This window comes from Meles meles, chromosome 7, assembly GCF_922984935.1.
Source record: "Meles meles chromosome 7, mMelMel3.1 paternal haplotype, whole genome shotgun sequence".
NCBI classification, from domain to species: Eukaryota; Metazoa; Chordata; class Mammalia; order Carnivora; family Mustelidae; genus Meles; species Meles meles.
In genome coordinates, this window is record NC_060072.1 from 81,711,655 (window position 1) to 81,724,989 (window position 13,335).

The following is a 13,335-nucleotide window of genomic DNA, read 5'->3' on the forward strand; positions in this document are numbered from 1 at the left end:
TTATTTTGGCCTCAGGATCTCAAATGGAACCTTGTTTCTCTCAAGACATGTTCCAATATGCCTATTAATCAGTGGCAAGTAATGCTGAGTTAGTGAAAATGAAAGTCATTAACAAAAACTCGTTTTCAGAAAGCAAATATTAGGTAGATGAAAACAGTACTGATCTACAAAGCATAATCAAGTTTAGCCACATACTATCTTGTTTGACCTTGGATAGGTCAGTAAACCACTCAGATATTTTCCCATCTGCAAAATCAGGGGAAATGTTACCTACCTAAAGCTTGGGTACGTGGATTAAAATGAGAGAAGTGACAAAGTGCTGGTACTACAAACAACAAATGTTACTTGAACTGAAACTTGCGTATGACTTTCAGTTTAGCCTAAGTCAAAAACATCAGTGTTTTTAGCTTAATAAAAAGACCTCAATTTGTTTTACTTTAGTAATCCTGAGGCACTAATGCTCAGTTTCAAAAGCAACCTTGAAAATTAAAACTAATCCAAAGATTATCCTTCTGAAGGCCTGAAATGCCCAAGAAAACTGCAAAAAGCTAGGTGACTGGTCATCATATGGTCCAAAGTATATTCAAGGTCTAATGCTGAAGAAAAATTAACATATCAAATATTATAGGCATGTTAAATAATTTTCCACATCAATGGTATCTGAATACATTTTATGGTGACTTGCAATAAGTTTAGTGAGTCTTTCCTTATATATGGCCCAGTATTAAATAGATAAGATATCTAAAATTATAGTGCCATCTACAGGCAAAGAAAATAGTATCAATGATAGCACATTTTAATGCTTTCATATTTTCTAATTGCTACTCAATATTTAAGAGATATCTAGAATTGAATAATTTACATAATTCACTTTCTGATTACATTTGCAGCATATAATTTAGTATAAGAAATGGCACATTTTTTCTAAATTTTTTTACTACTTAATATAGCATTTTATTTTCAATAAATATTAAGATGATAAAGGTAATTTTAAAAAATCCAATGGTACTACAAAATCCAATTTTTGTGTTCTGAGACTTATTTATTATTAAAATAAATAATGACAAAAAAGAAACTTATTTTCATGTTTTTTTCTCTTCCTTTCCAAACTTGTATCTGTGGATACTTATTCAACAATAACTAAGTAGCAGGTACTTTTCTAAACTACTTTACATCCGTGAACTTGGTAAATCCTCCCAATAATCCTACGAGGTAGGTACATTGCCATTCTCATTTCACAGATGTTGAAACCAAAGCACACAAAGCTTAAGTAACTTGTCTTAAGGCCACATGCCATGTGGCAGAGCCAAGGTTCAAACTTGGGGAGTTTTTCCACAGTAACTATGCTTTTAATCACTATGCCAAAGTGCCTCCCTTTGTCAAAGCTGCTTTCAGTGTGCATACTGCATTTGTAATATCTATGTTTATTTTCGAGGGGCAACATTTTCTCACATACCTAAACTTTTATCATCATTTTTAATATGTACATATTTTGCTATCAAGTCGATACATCTCATTTTACCTACTTTAGTTGTCTAATGCTAGACTTTCAAACTACTTATAATTTGTTTCATTTTATATAAAAATGTTACAATGAGCAATTTTGCATTGCATATAACTCTTCCTTCTTTTGAATTTTATTTCCTTATGCTACTATACCCAAAACAGTTTCACTGACTTAAGTGTATAAAAGTGCCACAATACTGACACGTAATGTTCTATACTGCTTTTTAAATTTTATCATCATGTTATACTACCAGCACTGAAAGAATGATTGGCTCTTCCTGATCAATATATACCATCCTTCCCAAATTTAACTGATATAAAGTGGTTAAGGATGATTTATGATGTGGGGCAAATATTTCAGTCTTCAAATGGGCAAAATGTGTTCTCCCTCTAGCAACATAAAAGGTGGAGACAATCCTATTACTTATTGCTTATGACATTGGTGCTATCTTGATTCTTTAAGTAAGCCTCAAAAAGAATCAATAATACACCCAAAGTCACTAGTAAGTGTCAGAGCTGGAGTCTGAACCCAAGTCCGTCTGACTCTAAAATCTATGTTTTCAGTAATAGGTAAAAATATCATAGAAAGTCAAAAAGGGTCAATGTATACTGAGATAAAGAAATTGTATGAAAATTTTTATTTGAATCTTCACTGAAGATAAGTTATCTTATAAAGGGGTAAGCTACCCTGGGGTAGCTATCATAAATACAGGGATTATATTTCCGTAATGTGTTATTCTGATCAATAATTTCAAAAACAGAAAAGAATGATGATAATAATTAACAAAACACTTCTCTTTCTCTCCAATCATATTACAATCTAGTTTCATCTACATTCTAAGCAAGGAGCTAGGGGATATAAACATTACTCCAAACATGGTTTTTTTCTTCCATGCTATCTTGCCGTATTATTTGTTTTGAATAGTCAAGAAAGATTATAAATTTTATAGCACAGAATAAACATCACTGAAATATTAGATAATAGAAAGAACATAGGTTTTAGGGTCTTAAATCCAGATCCTGCTGCTTTCTAGCTATATGTACTCTAGAACATCAGCATCAAACTCCTACTTCAGCAGGATGTTTTATAATCACAGGAGATAAAAATGATAAGGCTCCTAGCACATGGAAAGTGCACAGGAAATTTTAGCTTCCTTCCTTTTAAAGAGTGACATATATATGGTTGTATCAAGGGTATTGGTTCTAAAAGTCATGCTTCATTATCTCCCTCAGACAGACTGTTGCATAACACGAAGCATCAAGATCGAAAGAGATCAAAAGAGATAAAGTTGCTTCATCAATGTGAGAACCTTCAGTTTTGACATCAGTATCATGTTCTTCCATTAGCTGGTATGAGACATTATGGGGATGTTTCAGTATCTGTCTATAGCATCCTGGAACATTGAGTTTCAGAGTCGGTACTTTAAACCTACATGTCTGTAGTCCATCTCTGCTAAGTATTTCCTGGTACCACTGCCCAACTTTGTTCTTCGGGTACTGAATATTGTATCCAAGCACTGGAAGAACCACCTGTGCAGAAGAAGGACAAAATTACATGAAACAGCCTTCAGAAAAATACATGATCATTGTATCTCTAAGATTCGGTATATAAGAAAATCACTGGGGCGCCTGGGTGGCTCAGCTGGTTAAGAGTCTGTCTTCGGTGCAGGTCATGATCTCAGAATCCTGGGATGGAGTCCCATGTCAGGTTCCCTGCCCAGCAGGGAGCCTGTTTCTCCCTCTCCCCCTGCTTGCGCTCCCTCTCTCTCCCTCTCTCTCAAATAAATAAATAAAACCTTAGAAAGAAAGAAAGAGAGAGAGAGAGAGAGAGAAAGAAAGAGAAAAAAAGGAAGGGAGGGAAGGAGGGAGGAAGAGGGGAGGGAGGGAAGGAGGGAAAGAAAGAGAGAGAAAGAAACAGAGAGTAAGGGAGTCAGTCACTGATACATGATCATTATGTCTCAGGATATAAACATTACAATCAGCCTAAAACATGCTATTGAATGCTACACTACTTTGATTATTTTAAACACTGCCAGGCAAAGATAAGAGCTAACTAAAATCAAGAAGGACTCACAACAACCAAGGTAACCAGCTCAAGTCAGATATTATTATATTATTAGACAAACTATTGTTGATGTAGAAGAGAGGAAATAAGAGGCTTGGGTACATTTAATTAGCTGACAAAGATTTAATCTTAATGTAGTCATACAATCCTAAAAGCATATTGTTTTGATAATAAATAACCCCTACTGCTCAGTGACATAAATGGTATTTTGGTTGGTAACTTTACATTCTTCTTACTTATTTAGAAACATGAGAGTGAACCAGTAGCACCAAACAGTGTTTTGCTCATATCCTTATGAAAAGACACTACAGTTTGTAGGGCTTTCCTCCTTTGTTGATGATTTTAAACAATACCAAAAGGTAGTCAGAAAAGGGAACAAGATAAAAAATTAAATACATACAACATCAATGGATTTCAAATTCATTATGCTAATTGAAAGAAGTCAGACATAAAAGACCACAAACTATATGGAAATTTATTTGACATTCTTTCAAAGGCAAAATGATCGGGGCAGAAAATGGATGAACCAATCAGGAGTGGGGCCTGGAGCTTGGGGTGGGGGTTGACTAAGACTAAAAAGGGGTACAGGGAAATTTTAGGGAGAGATGAAAATGTTCTTTATCTCAATTTCTCTGGTAGTTACAAGACTGTATGTTTATCAAAACTCTTAGAACTATAAACTGAGAAGAGTGATTTTTATTGTATATAAATTCTACCTGAATTATAAAGTAGTTAAAAGGAAAAGGTGGGGCGGAGAACCGATCAACATTTTGTCTTTTGGATATAGTATCTATATGTAGATCTAAGTGACACCAACTTTTTTTTTTTAAGATTTTATTTATTTATTTGACAGAGAGAGATCACAAGTAGGCAGAGAGGCAGGCAGAGAGAGAGGGGGAAGCAGGCTCCCTGCTGAGCAGAGAGCCCGATGCAGGGCTAGATCTCAGAACCCTGAGGTCATGACCTGAGAAGGCAGAGGCTTTAATCCACTGAGCCACCCAAGCGCCCTAAGCGATACCAATTTTTAAACAAATTTACCTGATGTATTGCATACGTGTCAGCTGATTCCTCTTCCTCAGTTACTAGATGAACCTGTATTTTAAAAACATGACAAAAATATGGATGATTCATTGCCTCAATTTTCCCTGTTATGTATAATTTGACTCCTATGCTGAATAAACATATACCCAAACAAGATTATTTTCACAATTTGTTTCTAGACTACATAAAAATTAGAATGGTACTTGCTACTTTGACCACTGAGAACTGAAGTTGGAGCACAGAGAGAATGGTGGTAGCGTGACACCCCAAGGAGACATTTCTATCTCATTACCAGCAGCCTTTCCTAACTTACAAAGTTGTTGCGTTGAATCAAAAATCTGCCTCTGGTGAGTGCTGTGAAGTGTGTAAACCTGGTGATTCACAGACCTGTACTCCTGGGGATAAAAATACATTATATGTTTATTAAAAAAAAAAAAAAATCTGCCTCTGGGAAACCGCCCCCCACCTCTGTCGCCAGCAAGTGCCATAATGCTGAGAAGTGGTGATTCTCAAAATGTGAAAATACTGAAAAACATGGTCAAGTACAGAAGACCTTGTTTTGTGGTTAGAGAGCTCCCTCCAGGTTGATATCAACTGATTTTTTAATTAACAAACATGCTTTGGGTATACGGCTATTCTCCAACTAGGAATTCATCTAACTTTTTAACTGTCTGACACATTTCTCTTTCTTGTTCACAGAGAAATTAAAAGAAAATCTACCAAGTTACTTGAAGTAAAGGTGTAACCGTTAGACCAGTAAACTTATCAGGAATCAGATTAGTTTCCTACAATTTTTTTTTTATTTTATTTATTTGACAGAGAGAAATCACAACTAGGCAGAGAGGCAGGCAGAGAGAGAGGAGGAAGCAGGCTCCCCGTGGAGCAGAGAGCCCGATGAGGGGCTCGATCCCAGGACCCCGGGATCATGACCTGAGCCGAAGGCAGAGTCTTTAACCCACTGAGCCACCCAAACGCCCCAGTTTCCTACAATTTTTAACTGTAGATGCACAACATTACATGGCCCATACACCATTTATTAGAAACTTTACTGTCTTTTCATTGTCATATTTTAACATGTTGGGCCTGTAAATCCTGTCTTTTCTATTCATAGTCCTTAGTAATAAAGTATAAACGATTGGTCCTAAACTATATAAAGACTTTTTTTTTCCTAATTGAAGGAAACTTAGCAAGATATGAAGGAGAAAAAGTTCTCCTTTCTCCTACAACTCCAAAAGAAAAACAGGTACAGTTCTGATCACAAAACTGTCCTTGCAAATGTTACTTTGAACAAAGAAGCCTTATAAGACATGTATTTCAGAGATTATTACCATGTCTTGTCAGAGACTTCTGAAAATCTGAATTAGGAATGGCTAACTTACTAAATAATGCGTAGCCCAGTTAATATTTAAACGAACATGTTTTCTGGAATGTGTGAAAAAAACATGATTTTTCACAATTTGTCAAAAGGGAATCACTGGCATCTCTTCCATCATGGGGTAAAATAAGACCTATAATGCTGCTGGATTTCTTTTTAGTTTCAGATTTTGTCTCAGTTAAATGACATTCTTAGTGACTTACGCTCCCCAAGATCACTTTCTTATCTAAATACTCATAAGCCACCCACTCAATGAAACAGTGAAGCAAACATTGGTCACTCTGGCTTACTCAGCCATTACTCTCTTTTCTGATAGAAGCACTCTCATTTTCAGGGAGCTTCCCTCCTGGTTCTCCAACATGATTTGGGTGATATGGCTCCAGGGAGGATCCTTTGGAACATAGGCTTAGCCGATCACATACTCCAGTCCACAGGAATTGGTCTTTCCTAGCCAGAGAGACTTAATTCCATGGCCTTTATTCCACTGGGAAGAAAAGTCCTCTTGTCTACAAGTTGTAAGAAATAAGCTTAGAGATGCTCATAACCATCTTGCCAGCGAAAGAACAAGCCAGACCAAGAATGGCTCTAACAGAGGAAAACACAATTGATAGATGAAGAAAATAGAGACAGATTCTTTAGGAGACCGGATATAGCTGTATCTGAATCAGAGTCTCCGTTTTGAGAGCCAATGAATTCCTGTCCACTTTTCTTTAAGTTGGTTGGAGGAAGATCTCCATTACTTAAAACCAAAACCAAAACCAAAACCAAAACCAACCAATCAAACAAACAAACAAAAACCTTAATTCATACATCCAGACTTCTACCATTAATTCAAATAAAGCTCCCTTTACATAGAGTTCAGAGTCTATGTTTCTTCATTTTTGAAAAATTGGGCCATGTTCTCTCTCTAGATGCTAACACCTTTTCTGTACTCCATGATTTATCTGGTAGAGATCAACTCGGGCTAAGTCTCTTAATGCTGTTACCTGTGTCATGTAATCTGGGTCTTGATTTTCATTTCTATAAAACAGGAGTTAAAAAAGAGGGTCTCTAAGATCCTCTTCTCATCTAAAATTCAATGATGTTATGATGTTACATATGAAAGCACTACTCAAATACCTCCACATTTATAACATCTTTGTAAGACTAACGAGATAATGTTCTTTTTGCATTATATTACAAAATAAGCTTCTTTACTTGATTTATGGAATTCAGTTTTATTATTTAAGCTGCTTAAACCCACAAAGATAAAAGTACTGGTTGGATAGAGAGGAGATGAAAGAATCAACTTTTGTAATATAAATTAAGAGGAAAAAAGCAAGCTTTGAAATTGCAATTATATAAAATCACATTTATATAAAAGAAATACACATATTACACACCCCATATACCATTATTATAAAAAATTGTATTCTTTTTCGTATTTTAAGTTCTGAGCTTTATCTAAGCCCTCCTTTTCTTTCCTCAGTGTTAGCTAATAGAATAAAAATATATTCTCCTATGTATTTATGTGAAAGCATAGAAAAAGGCCTAGAAGGACACACGCCAAAAAACAGAGGTTGATTTCCTGGACACAAGAGATAGACAATAAGAGTGGTGAGAAGATGACAGCTTCATATGTAAACTTTTGATTCTTCACTTTTAATGATACTATTCTGTTCATTACTTCTATAATTCTTTAAAACATATTCTTTAAAGGAAGGTTTACTATCTTTGTACCTTTCATTTAAGGCCACTGACTATTTTTATTTTACCATTTACAAACATGTGTTAAGCCTTAGCCCTTAGCATAGAAGCAAACAATAAGCAAATACAAATAAAAATATAAAACATATGCTTAGTTCTAAATTGTTTCTCAAATTAAGGCTTCTGAAAATTAATGTTCCCAGTGTGGTAACTACTCTTTGACAACTTTGATGAAATGATACTTACTTTACTATTTGGGAAATGTTCATCAATATCTTCATCCAAACAGACCAAATCACCCTCTACTACTCTTGATCCATAAGTTGCAAGTCTGTAAGATACTGCCTCATTCCAAATTTTGCTGCTATATGCATGAACGTAGAATATGCGCATTGAATGGGGAAAAGAAAACCATGCCTGGATACAACCCTCCTCTGTCATGCCAAAGCGATGCAATGACTCCAACAGTGCTCTCTCGCGAACTTTGAATTCAGGCATCAATGAAAGTGTGCCTTTAGCATCCTCTGAAATAAAGAGAAAATCAGTGAGTCAGCCACTTTCATTTATAGGCCAGTTATAAAGACTTTTATTATACCTTCTAAGTGAGGGGCAATGAACTATGCTCTTATAAACTTGAATATGAAGATGACATTTAGCACCAACTATAAACCTAGCTACACCTAAAGAGTTTGTCTAAAAAAGGTCATTAATCATATGGTCCATTCTCCAATCACTTTCCCTGCTTTAAAAAAAATAGCAGAAAGCACATTAGTAATACCTACTTCAAAATGAAGATAAACTAACTTGTAATTATTCAGAAGATTTCTTAAAAAAAACAAACACTAAATAAACCTCTGAGCCTACATATTTTTAAAGAGCTATTATGAACATTTATACAGAATCTTTTGAGTAAGAAAAGGTTGGATCCATCAAGGATGCTAACAGGCCTTGCTAATGGAATGCTTTTTTTTTTTTTAAGATTTTATTTATTTATTTGACAGAGAGAGAGATCACAAGTAGGCAGAGAGGCAGGCAGAGAGAGAGGAGGAAGCAGGCTCCCTGCGGAGCAGAGAGCCCGATGCGGGGCTCGATCCCAAGACCCTGAGATCATGACCTGAGCCGAAGGCAGCGGCTTAAGCTAATGGAATGCTTTTTAAAATTAAATTAATGAACTCTACTTCAAAGATGCTTATTTAGGTAGGAATCCTCATTTTAATAAATATACCAGGTGTTTCTTATGCACACTCAAGTTTAGGAATCACTGTCATAAAGAAATTATATTCTCAGAACTCTAAATAGATAGAAACACATAAGTCATTTTGAGAGTCAAACCCATGTGGATTGACTGTAGAACCCACATTCATAACCATTTTCTTTGGTGTTTCCCAGGAAACATTCTGCATTTAAATCATGATATTGAGCTAAAGTGTCCAAATTAACTGGGCTGAATGGGCATCTAAACCAAAAACAGTGCACAAAGTATTGGATATAACAAATAAGCTTTTATGTAGTTTGTTTTTAAGTCTCCTCTAGTTGTAGTGTATACTTTCTTTTTCTTTCTTTTTTTTTTTTTTAAAGAGAGTGAAAGTGAGAGAGATTATGGAGGGAGAGGGAGAAGCAGACTCACTGCTGTGCAGAGAGCCCAATGTGGGGCTTGATCCCAAGACCCCGGGGATCATGACCTGAGCCGAAGGCAGCTGCCTAACCTTCTGAGCCACTCAGGTGCCCCTGTAGTGTATACTTTCATTGATACCAGTGTAGAATTTGAAATTCTTAACTCCTCTGAGGATTTTTTTTTTTAAGATTTTATTTATTTATTTGACAAACAGAGATCACCATGATCTGAGCCAAAGGCAGAGTCTTTAATCCACTGAGCCACCTAGGCACTCCTCCTCTGAGAATTCAGACCAAGAAAAACTAAGAAGCTATTTCTCCCCTCACTCCTACCCCCAAGCAAGAGTTAAAACAGACAAAAGTCCTGGATATCTGATCAAAAATGAGTCTTTGACATGTAACAAAATTATTAAATGTGTAATATATTACAAGCTATTTCTTATCACATTTATGTAGCAAAGTAACAAATGCCCTCCTGCTGACATAACATTTGTATTAAGTATTTGCATGACTATGTATAGGGTAAAGAAATTTTTAAATACCAGTTTGAAGAAAATATTTCTTTGCTCTATTTATAGGATCATCCAGATCTTCTGGTGTAAGAAATAATTTTATAGCCTCCACCTTTAAAAATCAAGCAAGCAAACATATGTCAAACAAAAATGACAAATTACTTACTTTTTTTAAAAGATACAAATTCTCTGACATCATAAAAGAATAGGCACTTAACAATGATATTTGAAACTATAATTTTATCTTCAAGTTTTCAAAAATTAAACAGCACTATATTTGGAAATAGATCTGCACAAAGCAACTTCATACATAGGTTTAAAATATTATGGACTGGGAAAAGTGCCCATCATTTCCATAGTTCTGCTTCTGTCATTCTTTATATCTATCATCAAGCTTTAGAATGCAAGTATGAAGTAATCATACAAAACTCAGACTTGACCAACATATATAACAAAAATTGGAGAGGAAGAAAGCATAGGGAAATAGTGAACCACTAATTTAATTTCTGTTCTCAAGTGGAATTGTCTGATCTTACAAATAATTGTCAAAATTGTCAAATATATGTTCAGAAGCTAATTCATTCAAATAAATATTACTAAGCATCTGCTATGTGCTAGGCACTGTGCACAGTACTAGCGATAGAGTGTTGAGCAAGAGAGATATGATGTTTATTTACTGGAAAAGATCAAATAAACAATAACAATAAAATATAATAAAACCTTAGATAGGAAGTCCAAGAGGCTTTGAGGTCACAAGATAAGAAGAATTCAATTTTTCTTGGGAGTGGGATGAAAATTTAAACTGAGATGCAGAGAATGCAAAAGTTGGGGAGGGGATGCTTCAAAGGAAAGAAAATACGGCTTTCTAGCTGTAGGGCCAGCCTCTAAGTTGGCCTCTGATGATCTCCACTGGCTGGTACTCACACCTACCACAGTCCTCCCCACTCTTATCAGGCTGGGTCTGTGCGCCCAGTAAGTAGGATAAAGCAGAAGTAAAGATGTCACTTCCCAGATTATGTTATAAAAGATATGGAGATTTATATTGTGGTCTTACGGTCTCTCTCTCACTCTTCTGAGCTCCTGGACTCCTCTCTCAGTTAAGTCACTCCATGAGTAGTCCTACGGTGAGAAACTAAAGCTTCCTGCCAACAACCATGGGAGTGTGCTTGCAAAGCAGGTCCTCTATGCCCATTCAAGTCTCCAAAGACTGCAGCCTGGTTGATAGTGTGACTGCACACCATGTGAGACCCTGATGCACCAAGACCCAGCTCCCAGATACCTGACCCTCAGGAACAGTGAGACAGTAAATGTCTGTCAACATAGGCCACTCAGTTTTGGAGTAGTGTGTTACACAGCAACAACTGATAACGCTCTAGCAAACTTCACAAAAATGAGAAGCATGGAATATGAAGTTTAAAAGACAGGAGAGCTTCTGTTTAAATGATATGAGAATTTGATACAATTTGATGTCATATTTTTGGAACTGTACGGTGTTAAGTTTTCTCTAAATCCTCTATTAAGTTTTTTTTAGAATTTGGTGAGTACTGGCCAATTCTCTGTTAAGTCTCAAACAAGTAACAAACAGAGGGATACCGCATACAGTTTGCTTTATTATAATGTGATACTAAAAATATAGTAGCTGCTCAAAAGTGTTCAATAATGTAGTATATGGTATACGTATGTGTGTGTATATATGCATTTATATGCTGGGTTAAGAAAGCTTATGTAGTAAGTACAACAGACAAAGCAAATCAGATCATGGTTTTTTTAAAATCCATACCATTTCACTCTTCAGCAAAGCCAGTCCAATCTGGTCGGTGTGAACTTTCCTTCCCATCCCAAATCTCTGTGGCCCATAATAATTTACAAATCCTTTATTCTACAAATACAAGAAAACCAGTTAAATTAGAAGTATACTGTGGGGCACCTGGGTGGCTCAGTCAGTTAAGCGTCTGCCTTCGGCTTAGGTCATGATCCCGGGGTCCTGGGATCAAGTCCCACAGCCTTCTCCCTGCTCAGCGGGGAGTCTGCTTCTCCTTCTCCCCCAGCTTGTGTTCTCTTGCATGCTTTCTATCTCAAATAAATAAATAATAAAAATAAAATCTTTAAAAAAAATATATTGTTATGGATCGCATGCCTGTGTTTCCCCAAAATTCATATGTTGAAATCTCAATCTCCAATGTGATGATATTTAAGGGTGAGGACACTGGGACACATGACCTTTTTAATTAGGTCATGAGGGTAGAGCTCTCATGAATGGAATTAGTTTCCCTATAAGAAAAGAACATGGAGCTAGCTCCCTCTCTTTCCACCACGTGAGAATACAACAAGAAGTTAAGGCTGGTGCCCTGATCTCAGGTTTTCAGTCTCCAGCACTCTAAGAAATAAATTTCTGTTATTTAAAAGTCACCAAGTCTACAGTTCTTTGTCACAGGCCCAAAGTGACTATAACAAATAAATATAATTACTGTGTCAGAATATGTAACCAGGTCTTTCTCTTCGTATTCATTTTAATAAAAGAATATCGTAATCACCAATACACACATAAGGGCCAAATGGTCTGAGAAATGCTATACAGTTAAAGAATAGAAAGAAGAAAACCAAACAATTAAAGGATAGGAAATAAGACCAACGAAAAAGCTTTAAGAATATGTCAGCTTTCCATTCACATTACTGAAGGGTATTGTGGGATGCAGGTCTTCCAGTGCTAAACCAGCAAAGTTCCACAACAAACTGTTTACCTAGGACTGGATCTGATTTTTGCCCTGAAGCTCTTTCTGATTTTGAGATCCTTCTGCTGTCTGGTGATGCTGGGAGTAAGAAATAAATTTACTTCAATCCCAGCAAGTCTTGGTTCCTTTATACATAACAATTCATTTTTTAGTCATCTCAGTTTCTGAAGGCCTGAGCCAAGACAATGACATGGCATCACTTCCCCAGGAATAGAAAACTGTAAATTACTCTGCAAACTTAAAAACACTGGTCAGGGGATAAACATGCTCTCACAAAGAAAACGCTGGGTCCAGATGGTTTCTTGAAAGATAAGAATTTTTCATGCTCACTTTATGAGTATTTCTCATAAGAATTTTTATTTCAAATTTAGAAAAATGGTATCAAATAACACTCTAGAATAACCAAAAGAGCTTTAAGTACCACTTCAAATTACTTAGGACTGGATATAACAAAAGTTACTTGAAGTCAAAGTTATAACCCTCTAAAACAAAACTTCAAAGACTTCTTATTTTCAGAATTAAAGGAAAGTTGGCTAAAGTTAAAATCATTCTTAATGGAGATTTTATAATAGGCAGTTGTATATTCATAAATTCCAAATGAAAGATAGGCAATAAATGCTATCAGAGTCCAGAGAAACTCTCTCCCTTTTTAAAGGAATATCATTTATTAACAATTTCTTGAGGGAGGAAAAAGTTTAGGTAGGTCTAGGAAAAAAGGAAAAGACCCATCATACAAAGAATATACAATCACAAATAAATGTGAATTTAGAAAATCTTTAGTTGGAAGTCATTTTCCTGACCATA

General features: G+C 35.7%; 1 protein-coding gene across 4 annotated transcripts in view; it reads right to left on the reverse strand.

Moving 5' to 3' along the window:
* PUS7L (pseudouridine synthase 7 like) overlaps nucleotides 1-13,335 on the reverse strand; it is a 49,506-nt gene that overhangs the window by 19,619 nt on the left and 16,552 nt on the right. For 3 of the 4 annotated variants that reach the window (XM_046013604.1, XM_046013603.1, XM_046013606.1), the window contains 5 exons: nucleotides 11,580-11,678; nucleotides 9,830-9,911; nucleotides 7,920-8,197; nucleotides 4,610-4,663; nucleotides 913-3,036 (listed from right to left, as the gene is read on the reverse strand). In XM_046013604.1, the coding sequence (XP_045869560.1) occupies nucleotides 2,710-3,036; nucleotides 4,610-4,663; nucleotides 7,920-8,197; nucleotides 9,830-9,911; nucleotides 11,580-11,678 (840 nt within the window). In that variant the 3' untranslated portion in view covers nucleotides 913-2,709. Of the gene's footprint in view, nucleotides 1-912; nucleotides 3,037-4,609; nucleotides 4,664-7,919; nucleotides 8,198-9,829; nucleotides 9,912-11,579; nucleotides 11,679-13,335 lie in introns of those variants that run through there. The other variant, XM_046013605.1, reaches the window with a different exon arrangement.